The 24636-nt window shown below is 40.3% G+C and overlaps 1 protein-coding gene across 8 annotated transcripts in view; it reads right to left on the bottom strand.

Annotated features, from left to right (window-relative positions):
* TENM2 (teneurin transmembrane protein 2) overlaps positions 1-24636 on the bottom strand; it is a 900957-nt gene that overhangs the window by 19795 nt on the left and 856526 nt on the right. For 7 of the 8 annotated variants that reach the window (XM_017825633.1, XM_017825634.1, XM_017825631.1 and 4 more), the window contains 10 exons: positions 22764-22974; positions 18162-18281; positions 15937-16198; positions 15031-15298; positions 13758-13901; positions 11982-12231; positions 9010-9030; positions 4910-5142; positions 3276-3430; positions 1903-2777 (listed from right to left, as the gene is read on the bottom strand). In XM_017825633.1, coding sequence (XP_017681122.1) covers positions 1903-2777; positions 3276-3430; positions 4910-5142; positions 9010-9030; positions 11982-12231; positions 13758-13901; positions 15031-15298; positions 15937-16198; positions 18162-18281; positions 22764-22974 — 2539 coding nt within the window. The remainder of the gene's footprint in view (positions 1-1902; positions 2778-3275; positions 3431-4909; positions 5143-9009; positions 9031-11981; positions 12232-13757; positions 13902-15030; positions 15299-15936; positions 16199-18161; positions 18282-22763; positions 22975-24636) is intronic. The other variant, XM_017825635.1, reaches the window with a different exon arrangement.

Here is a 24636-nt window from a genome sequence, read left to right as displayed (position 1 = left end):
AATGTATGTACAAATCTGGGAGAAAGTAAGTTATTTCTGCTGCCTCATCAAAGTTACTAATTATCTAATACAGTACCTCAGGCTGTACTATTTAGACCTAAATATGGTACTTAACTTCCACTGACCTGAGGCAAAGGTTGCACATCTCTTGTTATTGGATCTTGGAAAAAAATTTGCAGCACTATATACACATTAAATGATATTTTCAGCTGATCCCAGTAAGATATCAAAGCCTCTGCCTTCTATGTTTCCTCAGGACTCATAATGCAATTTTTCTAATACATCATGTTAACTTACTACTTGGTGTGATTCTCAGACACCAGTTGTACCAGTTTTGTGCCTGGTAACTTTCTGATGACCTTTTTTTAATGTTTCATTGATTTTCGTGTCGAGTTCTAAATTACTTTGCTATTTAGTTTTCTACAATTAATTACTGGTGTTTTGAGAAATAGCTAATTTATGTGACTGAATCTTGAGCTACCTATTGAGGAAAAAACAATGAAAAAAACCTACCTAGAAGGGCATCCACATCTCACCAGCAATAATATGGAATTTTATTCTGCCTAGTCCAGTGAGCTTGTAATCAGCAGGTTATGTGACCTTGATGTCAAATAACCGGACTATTTTTGTAACAGATTTGTGGTAAAGGAATAATCTTTGCAAAATATTAAGGAAAAAACCCACTCCACACCTCTAAAGCCAGCCTAGACGAGGAATCAGTGGTTTGGTGTGCAGGGCCCCACGAGAGGGCACTGCTTCCCTTCGTACGGGAAAGCCAAACGCAGCAGGGACAAAGTACCGAGGTGCAGTGCTGATTTAGAGATATTCTGAGCAGATTGAATACAGTCCTTTTTTATTCCTACGTTACTTGTGTTATCTCTAAACAGAGAGAGAGTGGTGGCCAAGCTGAATGCATTAATAAACTAAAAGAGGTGCGTGTCATTGCTAGTCCGTAACCTTGAAAATAAGCCTGCCATTTATAATGAAATATAAAGCCCTATTCATATTTTCTACTCACTATTTTGAGGAATGATATTTATTAATCATTAATTAAGTATATAAAAAAATATATGGTGTCATACTTGCCGTAATTAAAAGCTAAATATATTTTTTCAACATATCATTTAGCTTATATTTTTTAAATAGTTTCGATGAAAAAAATGGCAGTAATACTACTAAGAATAAGATAAATATTAATAAAAATCTGACTAGTTTTTCTAGATTTTTAATATACTTTTGAACTTCATCTTTTCAGATGAATTTCATTTAAAGAGGAAGTTCTGTCTATTTAATCTATACACTCATGAACACCAGTGTGCTTTTGGGTTATCTACAAATTATGGAAGTTACACCAGGGGTCTGACAGATAGCTGGGGATCTAATTTCCTCGCTTGTCTCAAGAATGAACAATCAGTGAAGTTAATCAACATTTTAACAACCATGAGTAATATATGAGTCTGAACAGAAAGACAGATAATTCGAGTTCCAAAAGAAGCTGCAGCATGAGGGTTCCTAGAGAGGCAGCTCAGTGGGAGCTGCAGAGTGCTGGGGGCTGCTCTGGCTGTGCACTTTTGGAGCTGTGGTGACAACTAAGAGCAGGGTAACTAACATGGGGTTCTGGGCGTGGCACACAGTCCTTCGTGCTGGAGGTGGATGAACTGCCCTGAACTCTAACCCCGGGCAGGGATTTAGGTGGATCAGTACCCACACAAAGAACCCAGCATGACTGATGCAATCAAGAAACCACTTAATAATTTCCAGCATCAAACTAGACTGAGGTGCAATGGCCTTATTCAGTATCAGTGAAAAACCTACAACAAATTTCAGTAGGGTCAGTTTAGGGCCTACACACTACCATTTGAAAAATAAATGTACGCTTAATATATCCAAAAACATTCTTACTCATAAAATGTTGTCCATCCTGTTTCATCACTCTTCGTTGCTAAGAGACCACTGTTTCCGTTATATGTCATTAATCCGAGCTCCAGGGTCTGTGTTGAGACTAGCTTGAGTCCACCATTAGTGCCAACAGCCAGCGTGACAATCTGATTATCCGGCATCAGTAAGTGGCGGGGCATCCCACTGGCATCCCGACGGACCTTCAAGGAGTTGCCATTGTTGTCCATCACCTCCGTGACATCGTTATCGCTGCTATAGGTGAAATTGTACAAGTACTCCCCGGTAACAAGGCTGAGAGTGTACTGGTGAATCCCATCAGCATTGAAGACATACAGCTCCTGTTCTCCTGGAGATGCAGCTTCATATTGGTTAAAGGAATTAAGAATGGGCCTGTTTTTACTGACAGCCCTAATGCGGATATTTCCGAGATCAGCTATGTAGATGGTACCATCTGGGGCCACAGCTAAGGAAGATGGTGAATTTAAGATGGCATCAGTGGCATACCCATCATCCCCAGCATAGCAATTACAGTTGACATCATTTTTGCAATCACAGTCTGAAGCTGCCCCTGCAAGAAGGCATATTTCTCCATTGGTAGTTACCTGGCGGAGCCGATTAATTTTTTTTTCATCTGTCTCACTGATGTAAAGAACTCCTGTGTGTGAGATGGCAATGGCACTGGCTGATTCAAGTGCAGAATGAATAGCCAGTTTGCTAAGAGAGTAGTCTATACCAGGAACCTGGCAGTGCATGGGGCGTCCAGCAATAATGCTAACTTGATGGTTTTCTGTGATCCGTAAAATAACATTGTTCTCTAGGACATAAAGGGAGTTGTCCATGGGATTGACAGCGAGATCAGTAGGCCACTCCAGCCGTACCTATGAGTTGCACAAATTATCACTGTAAAACTCGTAACTGAAAAGTACACTTCCAGTGTTTAAAATTCCATGTGTAACAACAGCAAATTAGTGAGGGGTTTATCAGCGTAAATCATGAAACCAAGTCATGAACGGCAACTATTTCAAATAATGATTTTTTTTTTTTTCCGAAATATTAAAGCTACGTGCGGTCGTAACTTTGGCTAATTGTGTTTCTGTGCAAAGAATGAATGCTACATTGTGGAAGCTCTACAATAATTACAGAATAACAGGCAATTAAGACAATAACTCCCATTATCTCAACCTTATTTCTCTACAGTTGCATAAATAACCTGTGTTAGCCACAGTAAAAAGGATGGTTCGCTCATTTCAGTAATGAATCAAATATGCTATCATCTTGTGCTGCATAATGTATTTCTTAAGTGGCCAGGCAGTCATCCAAAATAGATGCCCAACTCTTCTAAGGCAGAGAAGGAAACAAATGCAGTAAGAGTCTACCTGGGTGACATCCATGCTGGAATCACAGCTGAGAGGCCGAACAGCAGTTAGGTCATTGGAGCCCAGCAGAGTTGATATAATTCCATTCTGATCCACTTTTCTAATCATAGTGGCATCAACAAAATACATGAGTCCATACTTATCCACTGCAATTCCTGCAAATATAAAACCCAGGCATCAGTGCAGCAGCGAGGAGGCTCCTGGCTTCAAGGCTGGCTTTGTCTTATTGACAAGTCTACAAGAAAGTAACATTTGTTCACTTCCCCCATTCTTTCCTCCCTCCCAACCTGAGCACAGGTCCTGGAACCCTCCAAGTACCCACAGTTCTACCAAACGAATTGCACCGAGCAGGTTTATCCATCAGGGTTTTAAAGAAAACCACAAAGATCCCCAGACATGCCAAAGAGCAAGCAGAATGCATCAGCTTATTTCTTAATTCAAACTCTGTATGATATATTACATAAACTCAGCGAAAAAACTATCTCCTAAATTTTGCTCTCAGAAATTTGAGGCATTGCTTTCTTCATCAGAAGGATCCAATGAGGATGAAGAATTTTTAGAAATATTTTAAAATTCCTTTAAAACTTTTTAAAAACTGGGAGGGCATTTCATTATTTCTGGGATGCTTTTTTTTATTCTTCGACCTGTTGCAGTAAAAATAAGGGAAGAACATCTGGTGTTTCCAGATGAAGGCACAGGGGTTGCCAGCTTAGAAAAAAAAAAGGGAAGGTTCAATGCCTGTCACATTGGGAGTCCTCAGAGAGGAAAGGCACAGAATGAAAGGGTGCTCCCTCGGAGGAACAGACGGATGCTGCTGCCGGTTGGGAAGGAGGGCAGTCTTTTTCTCACTTGCCTTTCCTGCTTTGATTTGGTGCACTGCCTTGTCCATTTATTGGGCTGAAAATAAAATATTGATCTAAAAATTCTGGCTTCAAATGGTTGCAGCGCTCATCCCTATTGGGCAGTGAGAGAAGATACGGCTTCATCTTTTTAACTTCTACGGATTAACTGAAACCGCTTCCTACACAAAGAGACAGGACCTTCCATTTTTATTCACTTTTATGATCATCTAGTTATTTTCAACCACTGAAAAAAATCAGAGATGATTGAAACATCTGGCAGTACACCTGATTAATTCATCCTTACAATTAAGATGAAGCAACAGAGAGAAAAAGCCTTAAAAAGAAACACATCCCCAAATCTCTAGATCATCTTGAAAACTTTTTGTTGGAAATAAGAAACTGGAAAGGGCAAAAAGATCCTTTTATTTTTTTCTCTAACTCTGAAGAAAAAGGAGATACATCGAATAAAAACCTCAGAGAAAAGCCACATCAGGCAGTTTTTCTCCCCAAAGACTGTATCTCAAACAGTAATTTGTTTCCTGGTTTACACGCTTGCTTCTTGGAGTGAGCGGTACCCTGCTAATTTGTGTTCTGTTCTCCTTTTGCAGCACTCAGTGTTGGGGTAATAAAGTTTGCTTTAACTAAACAAAGCACGAGCACTTGCCAATCCACTGTAATTAAAGCCCAGAATAAAAATCACCGAGCAAGGAGTGATTTAATTGCCAGATAATTATTTCCACATCCAGCCCAGCCGCACGCAGTCGTTTTCTCCAGCTTCTTTTCCTACTTTACCTCGAGGGCTCATTAGGGTTGCGTCCACTGCCTTCCCTCCATCCCCACATCTGGCTTCATCAAATGGCAGGCACTGCTCTCCTGTCCCTGCCACCACTTCAGAGTTACCCGCGAGGTCTTTTGTGCCTGTGAGGGACTTGACTCTGTATATCCGTCGACTATTGGTGTCCGACACGTAGAGTGAGCCTGAAACAGGGTCCACGGCCAGATAGTATTTATGAGCGGGATTGTTGCTTTAGAGAGAAAGAAAGCATAGAACAGAAACAGCTGAGCAGTCTAGAAACTTCACAGGCTTTCAGAGCTTGGGTGCTCATCAGGCACAGAAAGATCTGGAAAGAAAGTCTGACACCTTCATACAGAGCTGAGGTCTGAGGGACCACCATCTGAGGACCTGACTTGGTTAGGGCCTGGTCAGTGTTCAGAGGGATTGTCATTTTAAATCTCACTCATCCTTCTACACTGAGCCTTGCACAGCAGAGCCCAGTAAGCCAGAGCTGCACAGCAGTCTTGATCTCTTCAGCCCTTTAGATCTGCTCCAGGTCAATTCTCTTCAGCTTATCTGTTTTCCCCCCTCCCTGCTACCTTGTTTAACTTCCTTTGGAAGTAGAAGTCATAGGGGTAAAATCAAAGAATCAGCTTCTGAGTCACTTAGATTACGCCACAAGACTTGTGAGGTCTTGTATAAATAGGAGGCAGAGGCATAACAAATTTATTCCTAAAGCAAATTTGTTCTCATTCATTCTTATCAAGAATCTCATTTACGGCAGATGAAGTTGGTTATATAACTAAAACCAGAGACCCCAAGTGTCTGACTTTAACTCCAAACCTTCTGTTATTGGAAAACTGGTCCTCAGTTTGTGATTAGAATGGGCGCTCATATGGAAAGCTACTTCTCTTCTGAAATATATGTTTTTTGACAGCTTGTCACATTTTGGAACTACTTTAGCAAATCATCTGAAAATTGAGGAATGTCAATCTTTGCAATACATATATATACGTTCACACACAGAGAACTGCAGTGCAGAAATATTTTCAAAATCTTGCCTGGCTAGTTTAACTCAATTTAGTTGGATTTTAAGCGTGATGTGAATTTTCCAGCCTTTGGAGCCTATGGGTGAGCATAAATAAGGTCAATGGTGGTTTCAAAGCATAGAAGACAAATGGAAGACAGGAAGAAAAAAAAATGAAGGTTACTTACCAGTAACCAGAGAGATTTACCTCCAAATATCCACACTCCTAGTTTCATGTGGCAAAAGTGCCCATCTCCAAGAGTGAGGATACACAGAGGTAAGTTATGATGGACAAAAGCCATTTCTTGATCAGACTTGCTCAAACTCTAATAAGGCCACTTTCGGCAGATGGGTCATCAGCACACAAAGATAACTGTGGTCATGTGGTCACGACCAGATTTGGAGGAATGAGGAGGCCCCAAAATATCACCTTCTACAGTTATTTTCCTCTATGCCAGTCTTTGACATGCCATGATTTTAGGTCAATGAGAGTTCGTTCTAGAACCACAGAAGGTAGGAAGGAGATGGGTTTGATAGCAATTCAGTAGGCAGAGGCAATACCATCTGCTGAAGTCTAGGAGTGTAGAAATTAGAGATGAAGAAATACAGTAAACAAAAAATACTTGGCAGGTTTATTTCATGCATGGATCTCAAAGTACTTTAAAAAGATGGGTATTGCACCCATTTTACAGAGGAGGAAACTGAGGCACAGAGAGGTTAAGTGGTGTAGACAAAGTTATGCAGGGAGACTAGTGACATGCTTGAGATTAGAGCACAATCTCATTATTCCCCAAGTTCCTCTCCTTATCTTCAGCAGCAGACTGCACCTCTTCACTAGACCCTTATCACATTACTCCAAAATAATGCTCAGCCTTCTTTGCCACATAGAAAAAGCATTCTTTCCACTTAGGAGATTCCTCCAGTCTCTCATGTATCTGAGCCATACAAACATCTGCACATTTGCCACTGTTTAGAAAGTCTGCTCTTCTCCCACCACGCTGTCCCCTGGCACTGAAGAACAATCTCTGCCGTGACACTGGTGTTCCATACTTCACAAATACACCCAAACTTAGCTCAAGGCTGGTGCCTTTTGTGTGGCCCTTCTAAAACAAGGCACACACCCCCCACCTTGGCCAGATGGAGGACCTGAGGCAGGCACAGACTGGAGCTGGGCACAGGCTGGAGCTGGGCATAGACACAAGGCAAGGCCCTTGCTGGTCTCAGCAGTGAGAGCTGCTCACACAGTGTCCAGAGGAGCTGAGCTGCTGCTGCACACAGAGCAGCAGCCACCCCACAGGAATGGAAGGGTCTCTCTTTTTGGACACGATTTTGCCAGCGTGTCTGTCCACCTGCCTCCCTTCTGCCCTCAACTACCCCCAGGCATGTCCCACTGCTACCAGGATGGGACAAGGGATGAGTTAGAGTAAAGAGCAAGGGCAAAACATGGGCTTATCTCCCTCTCTCCTGCAGTCCCTGCATTTCTCCTTTGGAATCTCTCTCCTCCAGGGCAGCTATGCCAGGGAGTCAGTCGTGAGCTTTGGTTCCTGATCAGGGAGTGGCTCACTGGAGGTGCAGACCTCCTGCACACCCTTTCCCTCCTTCCTGAGCCCTGTAAGGGAACAGACAGTAGAAGATTTTCCATGCAAATTTTTGAGGGACTTTGGCAGAAAACAACTGCTGGAAGGTGACATGCACTCACTGTGTCCCCAAATGATTGATGAGACTGTGGCCTCAAACAGGGATGTGTTTTATAACTGAGCAGTCAATACATCTCAAACTGGCACCTGAGCAATTAAAGACCTCTGCCTCTCTTTTCCTCATGCCACTATAATCTTTAATTTGAATTATAGGAGGCCAAAGATTGTACCTTGTTTTAAAAGATTTTCCATGGCATTCAGCATTTCTCAGAGGCCTCTGCCAATAATGTCTCTGCCTCCAGCCCTCCTGAGTGAATACAGTGGTTACCAGCACCTGCAGCCTCACTGCTCTGAGAGGGAGCCTGCGCCTGGTAGCAAGTGCCAGCAGGACCAGCTTATCCTCCCTGTTCTTCTCATAGGGGCATCAAATTCACAACAGTGCGACAACAGCTATTCTTTAAATCTAACCAAAAAGAGAAGCTGCCCAGAGCAAATCTCTAAGCACCTGAAAAAGGAACTAAGCTTTGTTGAAGCAAACGAGGAACCTCCAGCACCACCAACAATCATTAGCAAATTGTGAATTAATTCATCTAGATAAGAATATTTAGTGCTGTTACACTTGCTATACCAAAATACACTGTTAAGGGGAAGTAATACTATTTAGCCCAGACCATCTATTGCATCAACTTGTACTACATAAATGGAAAGTATGGTTTTAAAAGGGTGATGCACAGGACACCATGGAATAGTTTACAACAGCTCTTCTTGTTCTTGCCCTTGATTTTCTCCAGGATGAACTTCCTCCCTGTCCCACGTGTGGCACAGAAGGAGGTTTCCTAAGCTGCTGCCATCCAGAATACCTAGTGCTGAGGTGAGACGATGAAAAATTGCTTCTCCTAACGTCCAGAAAGGTTATGCCTCCCTCCTGAATCTTACAATGACTGCACCTAGTGGTTGCATACAGCCAGCCCCACAGGTTGACTAACTATTAAATGTGTTTGACAAATGAAATATAAACTAAATTATGGCAAAGGACAGCAGGTTCAGAAAATCATTAATGACCGGAAAATGAGTTTTTGACCTATAGGCAGTCATTAGTGCTTTTGTGAACCTCTCTGGCATTTGTGAAAATGCTGTTGTAGTTTACCTTGACCATTTAGACCAATTATAGACAGCAGGGAGAGGTGTTTATCTAGAAGTTAGCTTGGGGTTCATTATCCTTGCATTCTACTAGAAATTTGTAATTACTGTCAGAACTTATTTGGTTGCTTTTTGACTGCATTTCATAATTGCTAATGCTTATCATATTCATAACACACAATTAGCACATAAAAATGTTTCTATATATGGTACATGAAGAACATAACATTACACAAGAAGCACAACACAAAAAGCAAACACAATGAAGCAAACAAACCATATCAAATTATATGGGAAAGAGCTCATGTCTTACCTATGTTTAAACTCTTTATTTCTTTATAGAAAGGGAACAGAAGAAAAAAGAACAAACAGTTAGCTGAAGAATAGATGGTAAAGCAAACATAGTATTTGTTTTATTTTACAAAAGGACACAGGAGAAGATTCTTATCTCTTTTCAGGACTAGCCTTGGCTTAGTTTACAGATGAAGAGAGACTGGGAGGGATAGAGTTCCCTATAGGATACCCCTGCCCCCACCCCCACCCCTCACATACAGGAAACTTTCTGGACCACTGAAAAGAGTTTTCACTTGGAAATATGTGCAGCTTGTGGGCTGGGAGTGAGAGAAACTAGCAGTTTTCTGAATACAGAGCTGGGCAGGGAGAAGCACCAGGCTTAGGATGTTGTCTGGCAGCTGGAGGTAAATTCTTTAGTCCAAATAGTTTTCCAACAGGCTATTTCTAAACAAATGTCTACTATGCAGTTTGTTTTCCTCTCCTTCCAGTCACTAAAATAATCGCTTAAAGCAAGTTTGGATGCTCCTTGGTATCTGTTTAAGCCCACCAAAGCAAATGTCAGGGTGAAAAAAACCCCTTCTAAGTGAGCAGTAAGGTACTGTACAAGGGGGGATAAGCAGCATTAACTGATCCACAGTTTACTGCCCAGACACAAAGCCAAGGGAGGAGTGTCCTCTGCTTCCCAGAAGAAAATTAATACATTCTGCACACCACAGTGTTTCACTGTGTTGACGTAATTTCTATTTAGGAATATCCAGCTGAAGGAAACAAAGAGGTACATGACTCCTGAGCTGCAGCACTCGAGGCACAGCCCCCAACTTGTAGTACCAGTGTTAAGTGGGACATGCAGCACTTGAGGCAAAATCCCTATCTGCCATTCCAATCAGGCACCTTCATAAAGGACAGTGTGAAGCAAATATGCACACTGGGATATTGACTTATAAAGTTACTCAAGATTTATATTGGTTTGTGTGAAACCAAAATTACATCAGTTGTGAAATCCAAATGAAGTGATGTATTTGGTTTGTAATACTTGTGCTACTGCAACATTATCTGATCTACTTGATATAAGCTGAAGACTCTGTTCTTGTTCATACTTAAATGGCTCAAATCTTCAGACTCTTACTTGGGTAACTCATGCAGATTTTAAGATGAGCAATGAATCACAATTACTGCTATAGATAAGGTTTTCTGGAATGGATCTTAATTCCCTTTAGAGGAACAGGGGGCAAAAGACATCATAATGTAATATAAAACCTGTAAATCCTAAAAATCTGTCAAGTCCTTTGCAGCTGTCCAACAGTACTCACAATACAGTAGCTTCACTGTTCCTTGCTAACAGTTCTAGCAGAAGCTAAAGAAACTATGCTGTGGAAAACAGACTTTCATAAAGGAGAAGTGGACAACAGGAGATTAAGAAGTCCATCTTCCGTTTCTTTACCCATGTTCCTTCCTATTTTCCCTCTCACATGATGAAAACTGAAGTTCCCTCTCAATCTCTCTGGTACAGAAAGACAGCAAAGTACTCAGACTGATACTGTTGTAAACTTTGAGGCAACATTTTCAAACTCCAGGTGTGCTACAAAGCTTTGTCACTGGCTGATATTAGGAAGTGAGGTGCAGGCAGATTCCTTATATTGAATATCCTAACCTGAAAATGTTTTTCTTCACCTATAAAGCTGTAGTCCTATTTACTAGACAGCTAAACAGAACTGAACAAATTAGAAAAAAACCCAATTAGCATATTCTATATAATGCAGAGTTTTAGTGCATATTGATATAAATATTTATAGCAGGTCACACGTCCATGCCAGCTACCTTCTGTGGCTTACACTGAGCTGCTAGCAGAAAGCACTGCATGATCCATGACTTTAAAAAAAAAAAAATATAATGAGGCAGCCTGATGGTGTATGAGGTAGGTGTCAGAGAGTGATTTCAGAGTAGAATTGGCCTGAATCAGATCTCTTTTCTCTTATATAGAATCAGAATTCACAATAGTGACATCAACAGAATGACATGAATGGAAGAGAGGTGTAAAATAGAGCTAGGCCTCCTATTCCTTAACAGTCCAATCGTTTTGTGCTTTTTCCCACTAATTAAAAACTAAAAGTACAGTGGAAGCAGAGGAATTGGTGATTGGTTATATCATTAGGGAAAGACTAGTGACCTAAATTCACTCTATGTGCTTTTGCAGCTATATCCAATTTCCAGGAGCACTAATGCTACTGCCTCAGGGGGCTCCAGAAGGGTCAGCACACAGCCAGTGCACAGTATTTTTCTTTATTTTTCTGCAAATCTTCAATAGTGCTGTAAGTATAAGGTCCAGTTACATGAGTTAGGGTATGAAGCAATAGCTCTTGCCTCTCCTAGAAGAATGAAAAAAGGAGATGGAACAGAAATGGGTGAAGTGGTACACTCTACACTCATGCCTTCCCTATTAAGTGACCAAATCTTTAGCTTGGAAGGGGGCACGGGACAGTGGGACAGAGTTACAATTCAAAAAGAGTTGTGATGATGCAAAATGGCTCTGTATGTCAACCTGAACTGCACTTGTCAACCTACAGGAACAGACAAGAATGGGAAAGTGGCTCTCAAAACCACAGATAGGAAAACCTTCCCTCTAACCTCGTGAGACTGATACACCTCTACTTATCACTGTGGCTCAGGACCTCAGGGCAGTCAGGTCTGTAGTTTTCAAACAAAACTAAAAAGTATAGAGCACCAAAGGGAGATTGTATCAATGATCACTAACGAGACAGAAGGGGATGGTTTGTATTTTTTGTACAAGTTAATTTGTACTCTTAATTTCTTCTCTGTAGTCACTGCTCTGATAAGCTACAGGCTTTTGAACTATGCATTTCTGTGCCCCATTTCTCCACTGGAATTTAAATAGGTTGAAAGTGACAATGTTTTTCAAAATTATAAAAAGTAATGGTAAAGGCTGATTTGAGCACAGGCTCCAGAAGTGAAGCACTAAGGTTATCACCTTACCTCAGCTCCAATATGCTAGTAACGTTCCTGGAGGGGAAGATACGCCGGATATAGTTAAAATCTCCAACAAAGAGACTTCCATCAATACCCACTGCCAGTGCTACAGGGGCCAAAAGCTTATTTCCTTCTGCCAGACCATTGCAGCTTGGACAGGATATGCTTCTGCGGCGCCCATTCCCCATAATGCTGGTTATCACAGCCGGCTGCTGAGTTAGGAACTGGTTTTCTCCGTTGCCTTTGTGCAATATACCTAATGACAAAGAGCAGAAGAAGTGGTTATTACCACCATTCATTGCAAGGGACTTCAGGCTGTTCTCTTTCCAACAGCTGCTCTTAAGGACTGTGTGCACTGAAAAGACTCCAGCATTTGGGTTTTCGGTCAAACAAGGAGAGCAAAAGGGCTTTGCAGTAGTGAAAATAAAGGTGTAATGAGATTCAGCGTTGAAAAGCACACACATACACACCCACAGACCCAAACCTACAACACCTTTAGTGTTCATTATGAAAGAAAACACTGCCATACAGCTCTGGCCTGGTACTGTGGTTTAGACTGTGATAATAACTGGGAAACAAGAAGGCAAACAGTGGTGAACACATATTCCTTATTTGTGTGCCTGGATCCTCTCATTCCAGTTTGCTATATCATGTTTTGTCTGGAATTCTGTGCCAACCTTACTGTTCTCTTTCCACCTCTCAGTCTTTCATACTTCTTTTTAATGGAAAATGAAAAATGAGAAACGGAGGCACCAGAGAAGATGATAACACAGCAAATGAAAAGATAGGAGAAAGATGAAACTCCCAGAAGGGCTACTAAGGATCAGTGATAAAAGGCAACAGGGAAGCTAGTGGTACAGATCTTTATTAGGCTTCAAGGAAATACCTTCAAGATAGGATTTATTTTCAAAATATTTGTTAAAAGAGCAGACCCCTGCTCCAAGAAGAGAGTGGATTCTCTGACAGAGTGATCATTTTCAGTGTCATCAAAAACTGTGGACATCTGGCTGGAAAGTTTCAGCCTCATGTTGTTTGAGAAATGCAGCTGCATGATCCTGATGTGACTGGTGACAATAGTGTCATGCACTACCCAAATATCTGTTTCAACAGTGTTGGATCCACTGCCCAGCACTGGAAGTGTGTTCAAATAGCCTGACCATGCCTGTTCTGAAGGCTACTTTAGATTTATTGAGCAAAAATATCCTTTGCTATTTGTTAACGCAGGGATCAGCAGGAAGGCTGTAAAAAACACTTCATAGGGATCAAATAAAATATGTGCTGAGCATTCAGCTCCCAAAGAGTAAAATATGGAGATCAGAAACATTCAGCTTAGGATATGGAAGGACAAAGAGAAGTGAGGAAAATACAGACAGGTGACAAATGAGAAAGACAAATGAAACCCAGTATCTAGTCACAGACTCACACTTCTTGTAAGCCCCATCTCAGAGGGAAAAAAAGTCAAGCAAAAGGAACCAGGAATGGGTGTGGTTCATAAAAAAAAAAAAGGAAGGAAGACAAAAAGATATTACAGTGGAATAAATGAACAACAGAATAGAAGACAGAGATTTGGATTCAGAAAGTCATGTGGTGCAGAACAGTCAAAAATTTGTTGCAAAACAATTTCTGACAGCTGAAATGTGTTCCAGACCTTACTGAGCTAAAGATGAAACAAAAAGAGTGGAGAAACTGCAGTTTTTGAAAGTGTAAATATAATGCAAGTAAAAAGTGTTTGCAGACAAAACTCCATATAGGACAGAAAACACATGGAATTAACTAACTCACCACTCTTAACATTAAGTACATGGTGTTTATCCAGGGACCATCCTCCTAAGTTTGAAGGATCTAGTTCAAATCCTTGCAGCAGTGCTGTCCTCTTCTCCCATAAAATGAGACTGGGGCAAGTCTCATATTCAAAACCCACAGACACTGAAATAAAAGAAAATCTAATATACTTCCTGAACAAACATTGAATTAAATGTCTAGAGCATATTCCCAATAATCAGCATTCCAGTTTCCCTCGAGAAGATGGAGTGATTATATTAATCCCTTTTATTCTACAATATTGTATTCAGATTTTTGACTAGACACAAATTTGAAACTTCATTCACATGTACTCTGCAGGGATCTGATCACTTCTATCTTAACAGCTCACATTGGGAAGTGACTGGTTTGGTGGGAGGAGAGTGAGAAATACAATTTTTAAAATATAACAAAATTATTCTATCAGATAACAGGACAAGATTAAATTCTTTATTTGCCAGATGTCCATGGCATTTATTTAGTGTATTCATTTTACATACCATATACCAAACAGCAGTGAAAACTTTGTGTGCACTTAAACACAAGTGCACTGTAAGCATTACTCAGGAAAGCATTATCCCATGCAATAATGTAAGAAAGAAAAGCTATAGCAAAGAAGAATTTAAGAAAACATAGAAAATAATTAACATTTTAAAAATAAGCTGTTGTTTCTACACTGGCACAGCTCTGATGCTCATCTTTAGCACTGTTGTATAAAAATTATTCTGATACTCAATGAAAACTGAAAAATATTATGATGATCACTCTTTTTCCCACCCACTAAAACCAAGCAAACTAAAAATAGCTACAGAACTACAAGACTGAACAGCATTAGAAGAACAGCATTTTCATTTCAAATGTGTTATACCACAAGAGACTACAATAATGGCATGTGTGAAAACCCAAGTGCACTGCAGACTGCCAGCCATGGGGATCATTCGTTAACGGAAAGAAAACAGAAAAACAATGATGGACTAGGTTTCACCCAAGTTCCTGAGTCCAGTTTTTCCTATTTCCTGGTCTAAACCTTCTAAGTCAGGTACCAATCAGGAAACAAAGGCATGTTGATGGAGTTTAGACACTCTGAATATGATCTTTAATGTGTAAAAGAACAGTAATACAAAGATAAACTGCGTCAGGGAGACAAGAACTGTTCAGTCTATACTTCCTCCTCCACAAGAAATCTCTGCAGTTTTCTTGCTTAGAATTACAGGTGTCACTTGGAACGTTTTGGAGCTTGTATGTGCTGACTTACCTACAGCATCTGACAACCCATACACCTTCTGACCATATGCATCTGTTTTGTCCCAGATAAATGTATATGCCAAGTTGGGAGATGCCTGAAATGATTTTTGAAACAAATGCCCTTCAACTGCTACCATCAAATGAACTTTGATGAGATTCAGAGGCACAAGGGTCTGAGTCATGATGATCTTCAGCAAGGATTTGTATCCAGCAGTACGGGAACTCAGGTAGCTGAGCTTTATACTAGAGCCAGGGATCTCAATTTCTTCATGAAGAACCTGAACATGAAAAAGACCAAGCATTTCACATTAGTGATTTTTATTTATTTATTTTTTTAAGATCACCTTGCATATTCTTATGAACTTATTACTTTCTGCTACTGGGAATGGCTATCCTAAAACCAGTGCAGCGACACAGTTCAGCTGACATTTCTGACAAATAATTATTGGGTAGACATTCTTTTTAAGTACAAGTATTTTTACTGCATGTTATATGCAAGGGAAACATGAGAAACACAGTCATAGGAACCCACAACTTCCACTAACAGTATAAAGACTAACTGAATTCAGTGAAACAACAGTGCCAGGAGAGTTTTCCTTTGTCCTAAGTAACAAACAAGGAAACAGCGTGTGGTTAGCACCACATGCCAAGCCTTTGCAAAATTCTCTCGAACAACCTAAGCTGTCAACTGAAACACAGAGATATACTTGATATATTGTATCATAATGGGACGGTGCAAGGTAGTCAAAGATAAATGTGTCCGGGTGACACAAGCCTGGGATATCTCCTGCAGCCCTCACTAGAAAACCTGGTACCTGTCACAACAAATGCAGCTCTACAGAGGCATTTGCTGCAGCAATTGCAGGGACACAGTGACTCTGATTTCTGTATCCTTTTCACTCCCAACTGTTCTTACCTGGGTTTCTGGCACGATGGGATTCCGGCTGGGAGCATCACTGAAGAAAGTTGAAAGTGGTGATGAAATGATGACTGGGTCAGGACGGACAAACCCACTCAGATCACAGCTGGGAATGGAGTTCTCCTCTGTCTTCATCACAAGTGTGTCCATGGCATAGAAGCTATTCCATGGCAGCCACACTGTCCTTTCCTGACTCATAAAGGGGGCCCGCTCAAAGTGCAAGGTCAGGGAAGCTCCACCGTTTGCAACCAAGTCAAACCTAGAAAAACGTGGCCTTTAGAAGTGACAAGACTGAATAATTCCAGTAATAGCATTCCTGGCTAATGACACAGAGGTATAACCTATAGCCATGGGTTCATGCCTGGTTTTGGCTGAGATGGGGTTAATTTTCTTCCTCAGAGCTGCCATAGTGCTGAGTTTTGGACCCGGGGTGACAATAATGTTGGTAACACAGGGGTGTTTTTGTTATTGCTGAGCAGTGCTCTCACAGAGTCAGAGACTTTCCTCCTCCTCACTCCACCCCACCAGAGGGCAGAATATGGGTGCACAAGGAGTTGGGAGGGGACACAGCTGGGACAGCTGACCCCAAATGACCCAAGGGATATCCCAGGCCATATGGTGCCATGCTCAGTATATAAACTAGGGGAGAAGCTGCTCCAGATCTGGCTGGGTATTTCTTTCTCTTTTTGTTATTTTCCTTTTCATTACAATTTATTATAATATTTATTTTATTTCGGTTATTAAACTGTTTTTATCTCAACCCACGAGTTTTCTTACTTTTATCCTTCTGATTCTCTCCCCGTCCCACCGGAGGTGGGGAGAGGGAGAGGACCTTGATTATGTTTTAAATGTCATGCTTCAAATGATCAATAATGGGATGTGAACCTCTGGCAACTAAACAGCTGAAAACCAGCCAAGACAAGCAATGATTGGAAGTCACCTGGACAAACCTCATCCTGACATAAAATCTGCATTAAATAATTTAAAAAATGCCCAACAGACAAACCACCACATTTATTATTACAAGCCACCTTTATGCAGAATAAGCAGAGAAGCCAAGTTCATTCTGAGCTGGACAATGAATTATCCCTTTCCTGAAAGACCCTGTCCATCAAGCACAGAATGGGACAGGTGGCAGTAGCAGAATAGTAATGAGAAGTGTTCTACAAATAAGAATTCCTGTCCCCAGGATAACTGATCTATCATTTTTCAGACATATTAGGTGTTTACTCCCAACCTCCTACACAATCACAGCAGTTATGTGGAGCTGCACAGGCATTTGAAATCTGGCCTCAATGAGTAAAATGCTTCCAGGTTGTTCTGACAACAGAAGTAGGTATCAGTTGTTCCACGTAAATGCTGGCAACGTAACAAACTACTCAATGACTTCAACAATTTATTCAGATTTAAATATAGTTCAGCTCACCATTTACTGCAGTATTAAACCACTGAAATCAACATTATACTCTTATTATAACAGATTAATATTCTGGGAAATGTGGCACTTGAATACTCCCTATAGTTCAGTTGACTCATATTAATTATTTCAATTCAATTGTTTGTATGCATGATCAAGACAAAATGGCAAATGTTTACAATGCCTGTGTCTGATACACTGCTTTAGGTACCACAGCCAGTAAACCAGATAAACCATGACACATTGACTTTTGTTTATCTGAATCTGTGTGCATTTCAAATAAGCTGATACAAGGGGGAAAAAACACTTTTTTGCACAGCAGGAAATTGTCTAAATATATTCAATTAGAATCTTTTGATTACATTCTACCCTGAAGAAACTCAAAAGAGAGTGGATCTTAAAAAGGAAAGAGAGGCAGAAGGGAACTTTTAACAAAATATACTATTCCATAATGATACTTTTCTTTTTCCTAGAAGTGTTAGCCTGCATTGCATTTTAAAATAAAATATTTCTGGTCTCAGCTGGATATTGCTGTAGTCCACAAATGTTTTCATAGATACAGAGCAATTTTCTGAAAGGAGCCTGCCTGCTAACACGTCATTACCAGAAGTCAGCCTGTTCGTATTTACATGCAGTTAGTATTCAAGATGCCACGTGAAAAATTACTTTTGTGTTTACTTAATAGCTCTTTGCCCTGGGAGGAAGGCAATGCCTGATACCACATGGTTGCATCAGATCACACCATCTGTTAATCAGCAAAGACACCACATATGAAAGAGGGACTCAGTGAAGCAGGGACACTCACGTGCCATCCTGACGAGTGATGGTGTAGCCGTACTTTGGATACTTGACAAACGACACGTTGACCCCAACTAGAGGAGTTCCATCTGTAGTCACCACTTGGCCTCTTATGAGAGACACAAGACTGAAAAAAGAAGGAGAATTAAAGGTATTAATTGCAAAAGGGAAGCTATGTTGTTTATAAACGGAGCAGTGGAACACTTGTGCCTCATTTACTCTAAATCCAATTTTCTCCAGAGATTTTTCGAATATTGAAGAACCACAATATTGCCCAGGTCCCTCTATACACCTAAATCAAGACACTGTTCATCTGTGCAGTGAGATGTTTATACAGAATGGGAGTTAGTGCTTTCCTTGGCTAACAAGGCTTTGCCTCATTGTCTAACGAGGCTTTGCAGAGTAGAAATCTCCCTCAGAGTCAGCCAGGCCAGAGCTGTGACCCTGCAGCCCTACTAAAGCTCAAAAACCTCCCTGTGTACAATAAGGTGCCTGTGGGTGGCTAATACACTTAAAAATATGGTGCAATGCCATATCTTTTTTTTTACACAACCAGTTCTCCAAGTTAGGGTTCACATTCCCTTGTCTTAGGGAATGACTGGTGTTCCTGCACCGCATTCGGTCCTGATTTGGAACCCTGGCTTTGCACTTTGCCAGCAGGAGGAAGGACTTGGTTTTAAGGCCAGCTTTATGCACAGGCAAAACAAAGAGTTTTCTCAGCCAGCAGGATAAGCAGCTTTGCTCAACCTAAGGGAGATGAAGATGAACTATTCCTCCAAGAGGCACAGTCAGTTTTTTCCCTTTGGAGAGTGCTCGTTAAGTGCGCAGCGGGCAGAGAGTGCTGCTGCTCCCAGCTGGAGAGGAGTCTCCAGCCCTGGCTCCTTTCCCTTCCTCCTTCCCTGTACCCTGAGAGAAGCAGACTGGTGAGGGTGGAAGCTGCTTGGTAAGAGGGAGATGGAAAAGGAAAAGCTCCTTGTAGATGGCTTCCATTCCTACACTGGAAACATGAAAACAGAACAAGTCAACCCAGGAAACAGGGAGAGAGTTAAATCCTCTTAACCCATAACCTCAGGGATCACAAACCCACATTTTCCTAATGTATTTTACTGGCTATTTAAAAACTACTTCCTTGTATTTTTAATTCCAAACAGGTGTAATATTTTCTTCGATATTACATAAAAGAAAATAATTAATGAAAATGAATAATTTCTGTTATTTTTCTTTTAGAACTTTCAACTGCTTCTTGACCCTTCAGGTCAAATTTTAATTTGCAAAATAACACTTCATATCAGAGTATGGAATTTAATAGAAATTGATACTTGCTAAGAAAATCTACTTAGGAACATACTGGACAAAGATAATTGCCTTGGCATTATTCATTTTGCTTCAATTATGTTATGTTATAAACACGGAGAAATAGTTGCAGGAAAAAAGTCAAGCTTCTCTAAGGAAACTGTGCAGAAAGTAGATTTAGAAAGAAATCATCATATGGCAGAAGAGAATGAATAATGTCCATGACTTAATTGTTTTCTACCTTAAATATTAATATTTCAGGAAATAATGTGAATAAAATATTGCAGTCAATAATCTTCCTTTTCATTTCTAAAATGCTAAAATCAAGCACACAACGGATCTTAAAATAAGCTAAAATGTAGTTAAAATCTGGATTTATAAGAAGCAATATTTTGACTAATAGTCACACATAGGACAACCTTTCTTTGTTAATCTTTTAAAAGTGTAACTTACAAATTAAGCTGATACATGAAGCGCTTTTCCCTTTTTTTTTAAACAAGGAATTTAAATGTGTAAAAACACTTAGCTTTTTTTTTTCTAAAAACTTCATCTTATTTCTGCACAGAAATGATTAATGAGACTTAAATATTTTTGCAATCAATAAATTTTGTTATTTATTGCTTTAGCAGGGTAGGAAATAACTTCTTTTTCTTATACTAAGACTGGAAAAAATTAATAACCACTACTTTGTCCCACTTTTTCATGTCTCTCAATGGAACGAGAGCAAACAGAGCCAGTACCTTTCATGGGAGCTACTTCTTGGGACTATGGCAGCTTCAGTATATGTAAAACTTGGGAGTCTAACCCTGTGGCACTTTTTAAAAGTCAAAAACCTTAGTTTTAAAACTTACATTTTGACACTATACATTAATTTGCCTAAAATTGGTACCAAAAATAACAGCTGAGCTGCAGAACTATCAAAAGCACCTTCACAACTTAGAGGCTAAGGCCAATTTTAACGTCATTAATATGCCATTTGCACAGTTATGCTAAAATCTGCAGAGTACTTCAGATGAATAAAACAGAAGTAAGACTCCTGCCACCAGGAACCCTGGAAAACATATTTAAAAAAAAATCTATAATTTCAGATGAGTTTTTTTTCAAAGGAGCCTTAGGATTGAAGTGCCAGCTCCTGCTTAGCCTAGAGCCCTAATTCATAGAACATAGAATGGTTTGGGTTTGAAGGGACCTTAAATTTTGTTCTGATATCCCCTGCCATGGGCAGGGACATCTTCCATTAGCCCAGGTTGCTCCAAGCACTGTCTAATCTGCCCTTGAACACTCCCAGGGATGGGGCAGCCACAGCTTCTCTGGGAAACCTGTGCCAGGGCCTCCCCACTCTCACAGGGAAGATTTTCTTCCTAATATCCCATCTAAACCTACTTTCTGTCAGTTTGAAGCCATTCCCCTTTGTCCTGCCACTCCAGGCCCTTGTAAATAGTCTCTGTCCATGTTTCTTGCAGGCTCCCTTCAGGCCCTGGAAGGCCACAATTAGGTCACCCTAAAGCTTCTCTTCTCCAGGCTGAACGATCCCAACTCTCCCAGCCTTTCCTCACAGCAGAGTTGCTCCATCCTCTGATAATCTTGATGCCTCCTCTGGATCCAGCCCTTGTTAAACACCATAAGATTCCCAAGGGCCACCATTTGAGCTTGTCCAGGTCTGTCTGGATGATATCCTGTCCTTCAGGTGTGTCACTGCACCCCTTAGGCTGTCAACAGCTTAATTCCTAGGCTGTTTTGAAGACTCCAACTCATATCCATACTTAAACAGCTTGACTATTTCTACTACAAATTCTGATATTTCTTGGATGGTGCAAGAACATCTGCACAGCACTACAGCCATCTAGAAATTTGGCATGATAATCACCCCCTTCTGTAAAACACTCAAAGATCTCAGAATGAAGTGTTGGATCATGTTAATAACACAGCTAAACATCATCAGATGGTAGTGGAATACAGACACAGGGAATACACTCATTTTCATTCCACAGAGCTTAAGGAGGCAATGGCTCGAGCTGGGTCAGCATCCAGTAGATAACAGGAAACTTCTGGCTTCTCTTTGCTTGAGGAAACATTGCTGGTGGTAACTCATATAGACCAGCATTGTACCAAGCAGCCTGTGGACTATTTACTTCTTATACTATAGCCTGTGTTCCTTTTTGAACAAATTATTCAGCCTCATGAATCAGCAAGCTTCTCCCTTGTTTTCCTTTTCACACAACACCGCAGAAAATTGCAAGAATTCCCCCCTCTTAATTTTACGGAGCTGATAAAAAAGATCACAACAAATTTTGGTGAAAACAGAACAATTTTTTTCTTTTTTTTTTTTTCCCAAACAACTCCATGTGTGTATGCATGGAGTATTTTATAGAATAGCATAAAAACTATATTATACAGAGTAGGATCCAGCAGGGTTTTCCTGATGGAATATGGAAATGATTGTGCTGTTTGAGTAGCATGGAAATGAATACAGTGGAGACCTGCCTGGTGTATCCAGAAACATTATGATCCTCTTTTTACAGACAAATATTTAGGGACCTGCTCTACATCACCCATTAAGCCTGTAATGGGATCCTGACTGGGAAAACAGTTTTCTGTAATGAAGTCCAATCTTCTGGGCGTTATCTCAAATGATGTTCTTTCTTAAGCTTTAACTTTGGTGATATGAACATAATTAACATATTCATCAATTTCTTAGCATCTTTCCATGGAGACCTATTTAAATAATATTGATAATACCAATCTTCTTGTAAGCATACAATGGCATCAAATATCAATTAATGATATGCTGGCTTTTAGATTCATTACAAATATATAATTAATAATCATAGGAAGAACAAGCTTAGGAAAAAAAAAACAAGAAGAAAAAGAAAACTTAGTCAGATGTATTGATGATACAAGTAAAATGGCTTTATATAAGGAATAAATAATAAAACTCCCTAAGTTAATGTATCTTTAAATTTATTTGAAATGTTATTCCACTATTGAAACTTGTGTAAATGGCACTAAATAAGATGTAATCTCTTTTAACTTGGTCTAGACTGCAGTCTTCATAAAATACAAACCCCAGCAGCTCCTACTCAGTGGAAGGAACCTTCTTCTAGGTGTTGCCAATACGTTAAAATGCTAATAAATGCTAATAAAACTCAGTGTTATAAAATAAAGCCCACATCATCAACTGCAACAGAGTGTGATCAGTGCAAACATGAAGCACCTGAAAGCAGCATCTCACATCAAAACACGAATAAAATCGGTGGGGGAAATTCTCCCGTACAACTCAACTGCACAGATCCAGTGTCACACTCCTAGCTGCTACCTGCTGTTGAAGGGATTTTCTCCTGGGATGATGTGAGTGCTGTCCTTCCCCACCAGGAGCTTGATTCGATCATAGAACGACTTCACAGCGGGTGCTCCAGAGTGGCTCTGCTGGATGATGTCCAGGGGGTCCCGCGAGCCCCGGCACAGGAGGCTGTTCTGGCAGGTGGACTGGAGGCAGCAGTCTGGGTCCAGGCAGTCCACCAAGCCATCTGAAAGGTAATAATTCTCATATTCAGCCAGCTGCACAGCGCTGTTGAGCAGTCATATCCAATGGAAAACTGAAGGCACTGGGAAAAACTTAAAGCTTACTATTCATACCATCTCTGCGCCCTAAAACTGGTAATTGAGCCAACAGTGCAACGAGGATGAGGCTTTTGAGCTCACTGCTTAGACACCTACAATTATTGTATCACAGAATCACAGAATGGGCTGACTTGGAAGGGACCCACAAGGGTCATCGAGCCCAACCCTTAGCCCTGCACAGGACAGCCCCAAGAGTCACCGATGTCAGATGAGGATCAATCCCAGAGAAATCTGTTAAGGTCTGGAATTAGGAAGAAGGAAGTGGTAGGAATAAAGGATTTTTTGTTTAGGTTCTTTGCCTGGTGGGGTTTTTTGTTTGTTTCGTTTTGTTTGGTTGGGTTTTATTTTGTTTTTGTTCCCCCTTTTTGTTTGTTTGTTTGGGGTTTTTTTTTGTTTGTCTTGAGAATTACGCTGTTTCATTTGATTTGTTCTGTTTGGGGAGCTGAGAGGAGATGGGGGTGACAGAGTAAGTTATCATTATCTAAGTAAAACAAAGATTAAGTTGTAGCCATTTTGGCAATTCACAGGGAAGTGCTGTTGGAACTCCCACCTCCCACAGATACCTCAGAACTTGTGTGCATGCTTAGACAAGGAAGGGTCAGTCAGAGTTAGTGGGTTCAGTCATCATATTACATATCAGGTTGTCCATCAAGAATATTTTTAAGAAAAAATAGAATTTCAACATCAGAAATTAAAATGGAGTCAATGGGAAGATCAATCTGTATACTTAGATGAATAACAGCTGACTGTTTTTAGCACACAGAGTAACAAGTCTAGCATCATCCTTTCCTTTGATATCAGCATTTAACCGAAATATGTTCTCTCAATGGAGTTCTACTGTAATTTAAAAATTAATAACCATTTATTTTAAAACATTATCATCTCTAACCATTTAGTAACATTTGTTCATCTTCTCTGGCAAGAATCAGGCATTCAATCTGCAATCTATTTATGTCAGTAAACCTTCAGAGTCTCCCCAAGGTGTATTAATCTGATTTTTTCAATACAAATATGGCCTGGGCATACACTGAACACCATACAAAATAGAGAGCATTCCAGAAGGGAAGCTGACAAAAGTACCTTAGAGTAAGATCATGACTCATGCATTTTCAAGATTTTCAAATGCATAACAGACCAGTAGAGTGATAACTGGAAAAACAACAACAAAAGAAAAAAAACAACCCAAAACTACAAAAAAACTTTCTTATTTTACAATTAGCCTTGTATTTCCAACCCACTGTGTGTGCCTAAAATGACTGTTTCTGATTTAAAACCAAAATTGCCCAGGTATGCTTGCAATGTTTCAGTCAGGCCTCCAAAGACATTTAAGTCAGACAAAGTACCTTGTTGTGAGAGCTGTATGTTGCTTTAAGGTCAGCCGCCTATTCACATTAAGAGCTCCATTTATCTTGAGATCCTTTCCAATGTGGCCGTAGGAATTTTCTGTTTTGCTGCAGTCCATTTTCCACCCACTTTATATAATCATTCTAAGGACATCATGAGCCTCAGGGTATAACTCAAGGCACTTTTCCTATTAAGCTCTGAGAACTTTTTCTCAGTATCCTGCA

The sequence above is a fragment of the Lepidothrix coronata genome, unplaced genomic scaffold, assembly GCF_001604755.1.
Source record: "Lepidothrix coronata isolate B3197 unplaced genomic scaffold, Lepidothrix_coronata-1.0 Scaffold121, whole genome shotgun sequence".
In the NCBI taxonomy this organism is placed as follows: Eukaryota; Metazoa; Chordata; class Aves; order Passeriformes; family Pipridae; genus Lepidothrix; species Lepidothrix coronata.
The sequence above is the reverse complement of the archived record's forward strand: the minus strand, read 5'-3'. Positions and strand labels throughout refer to the sequence as shown.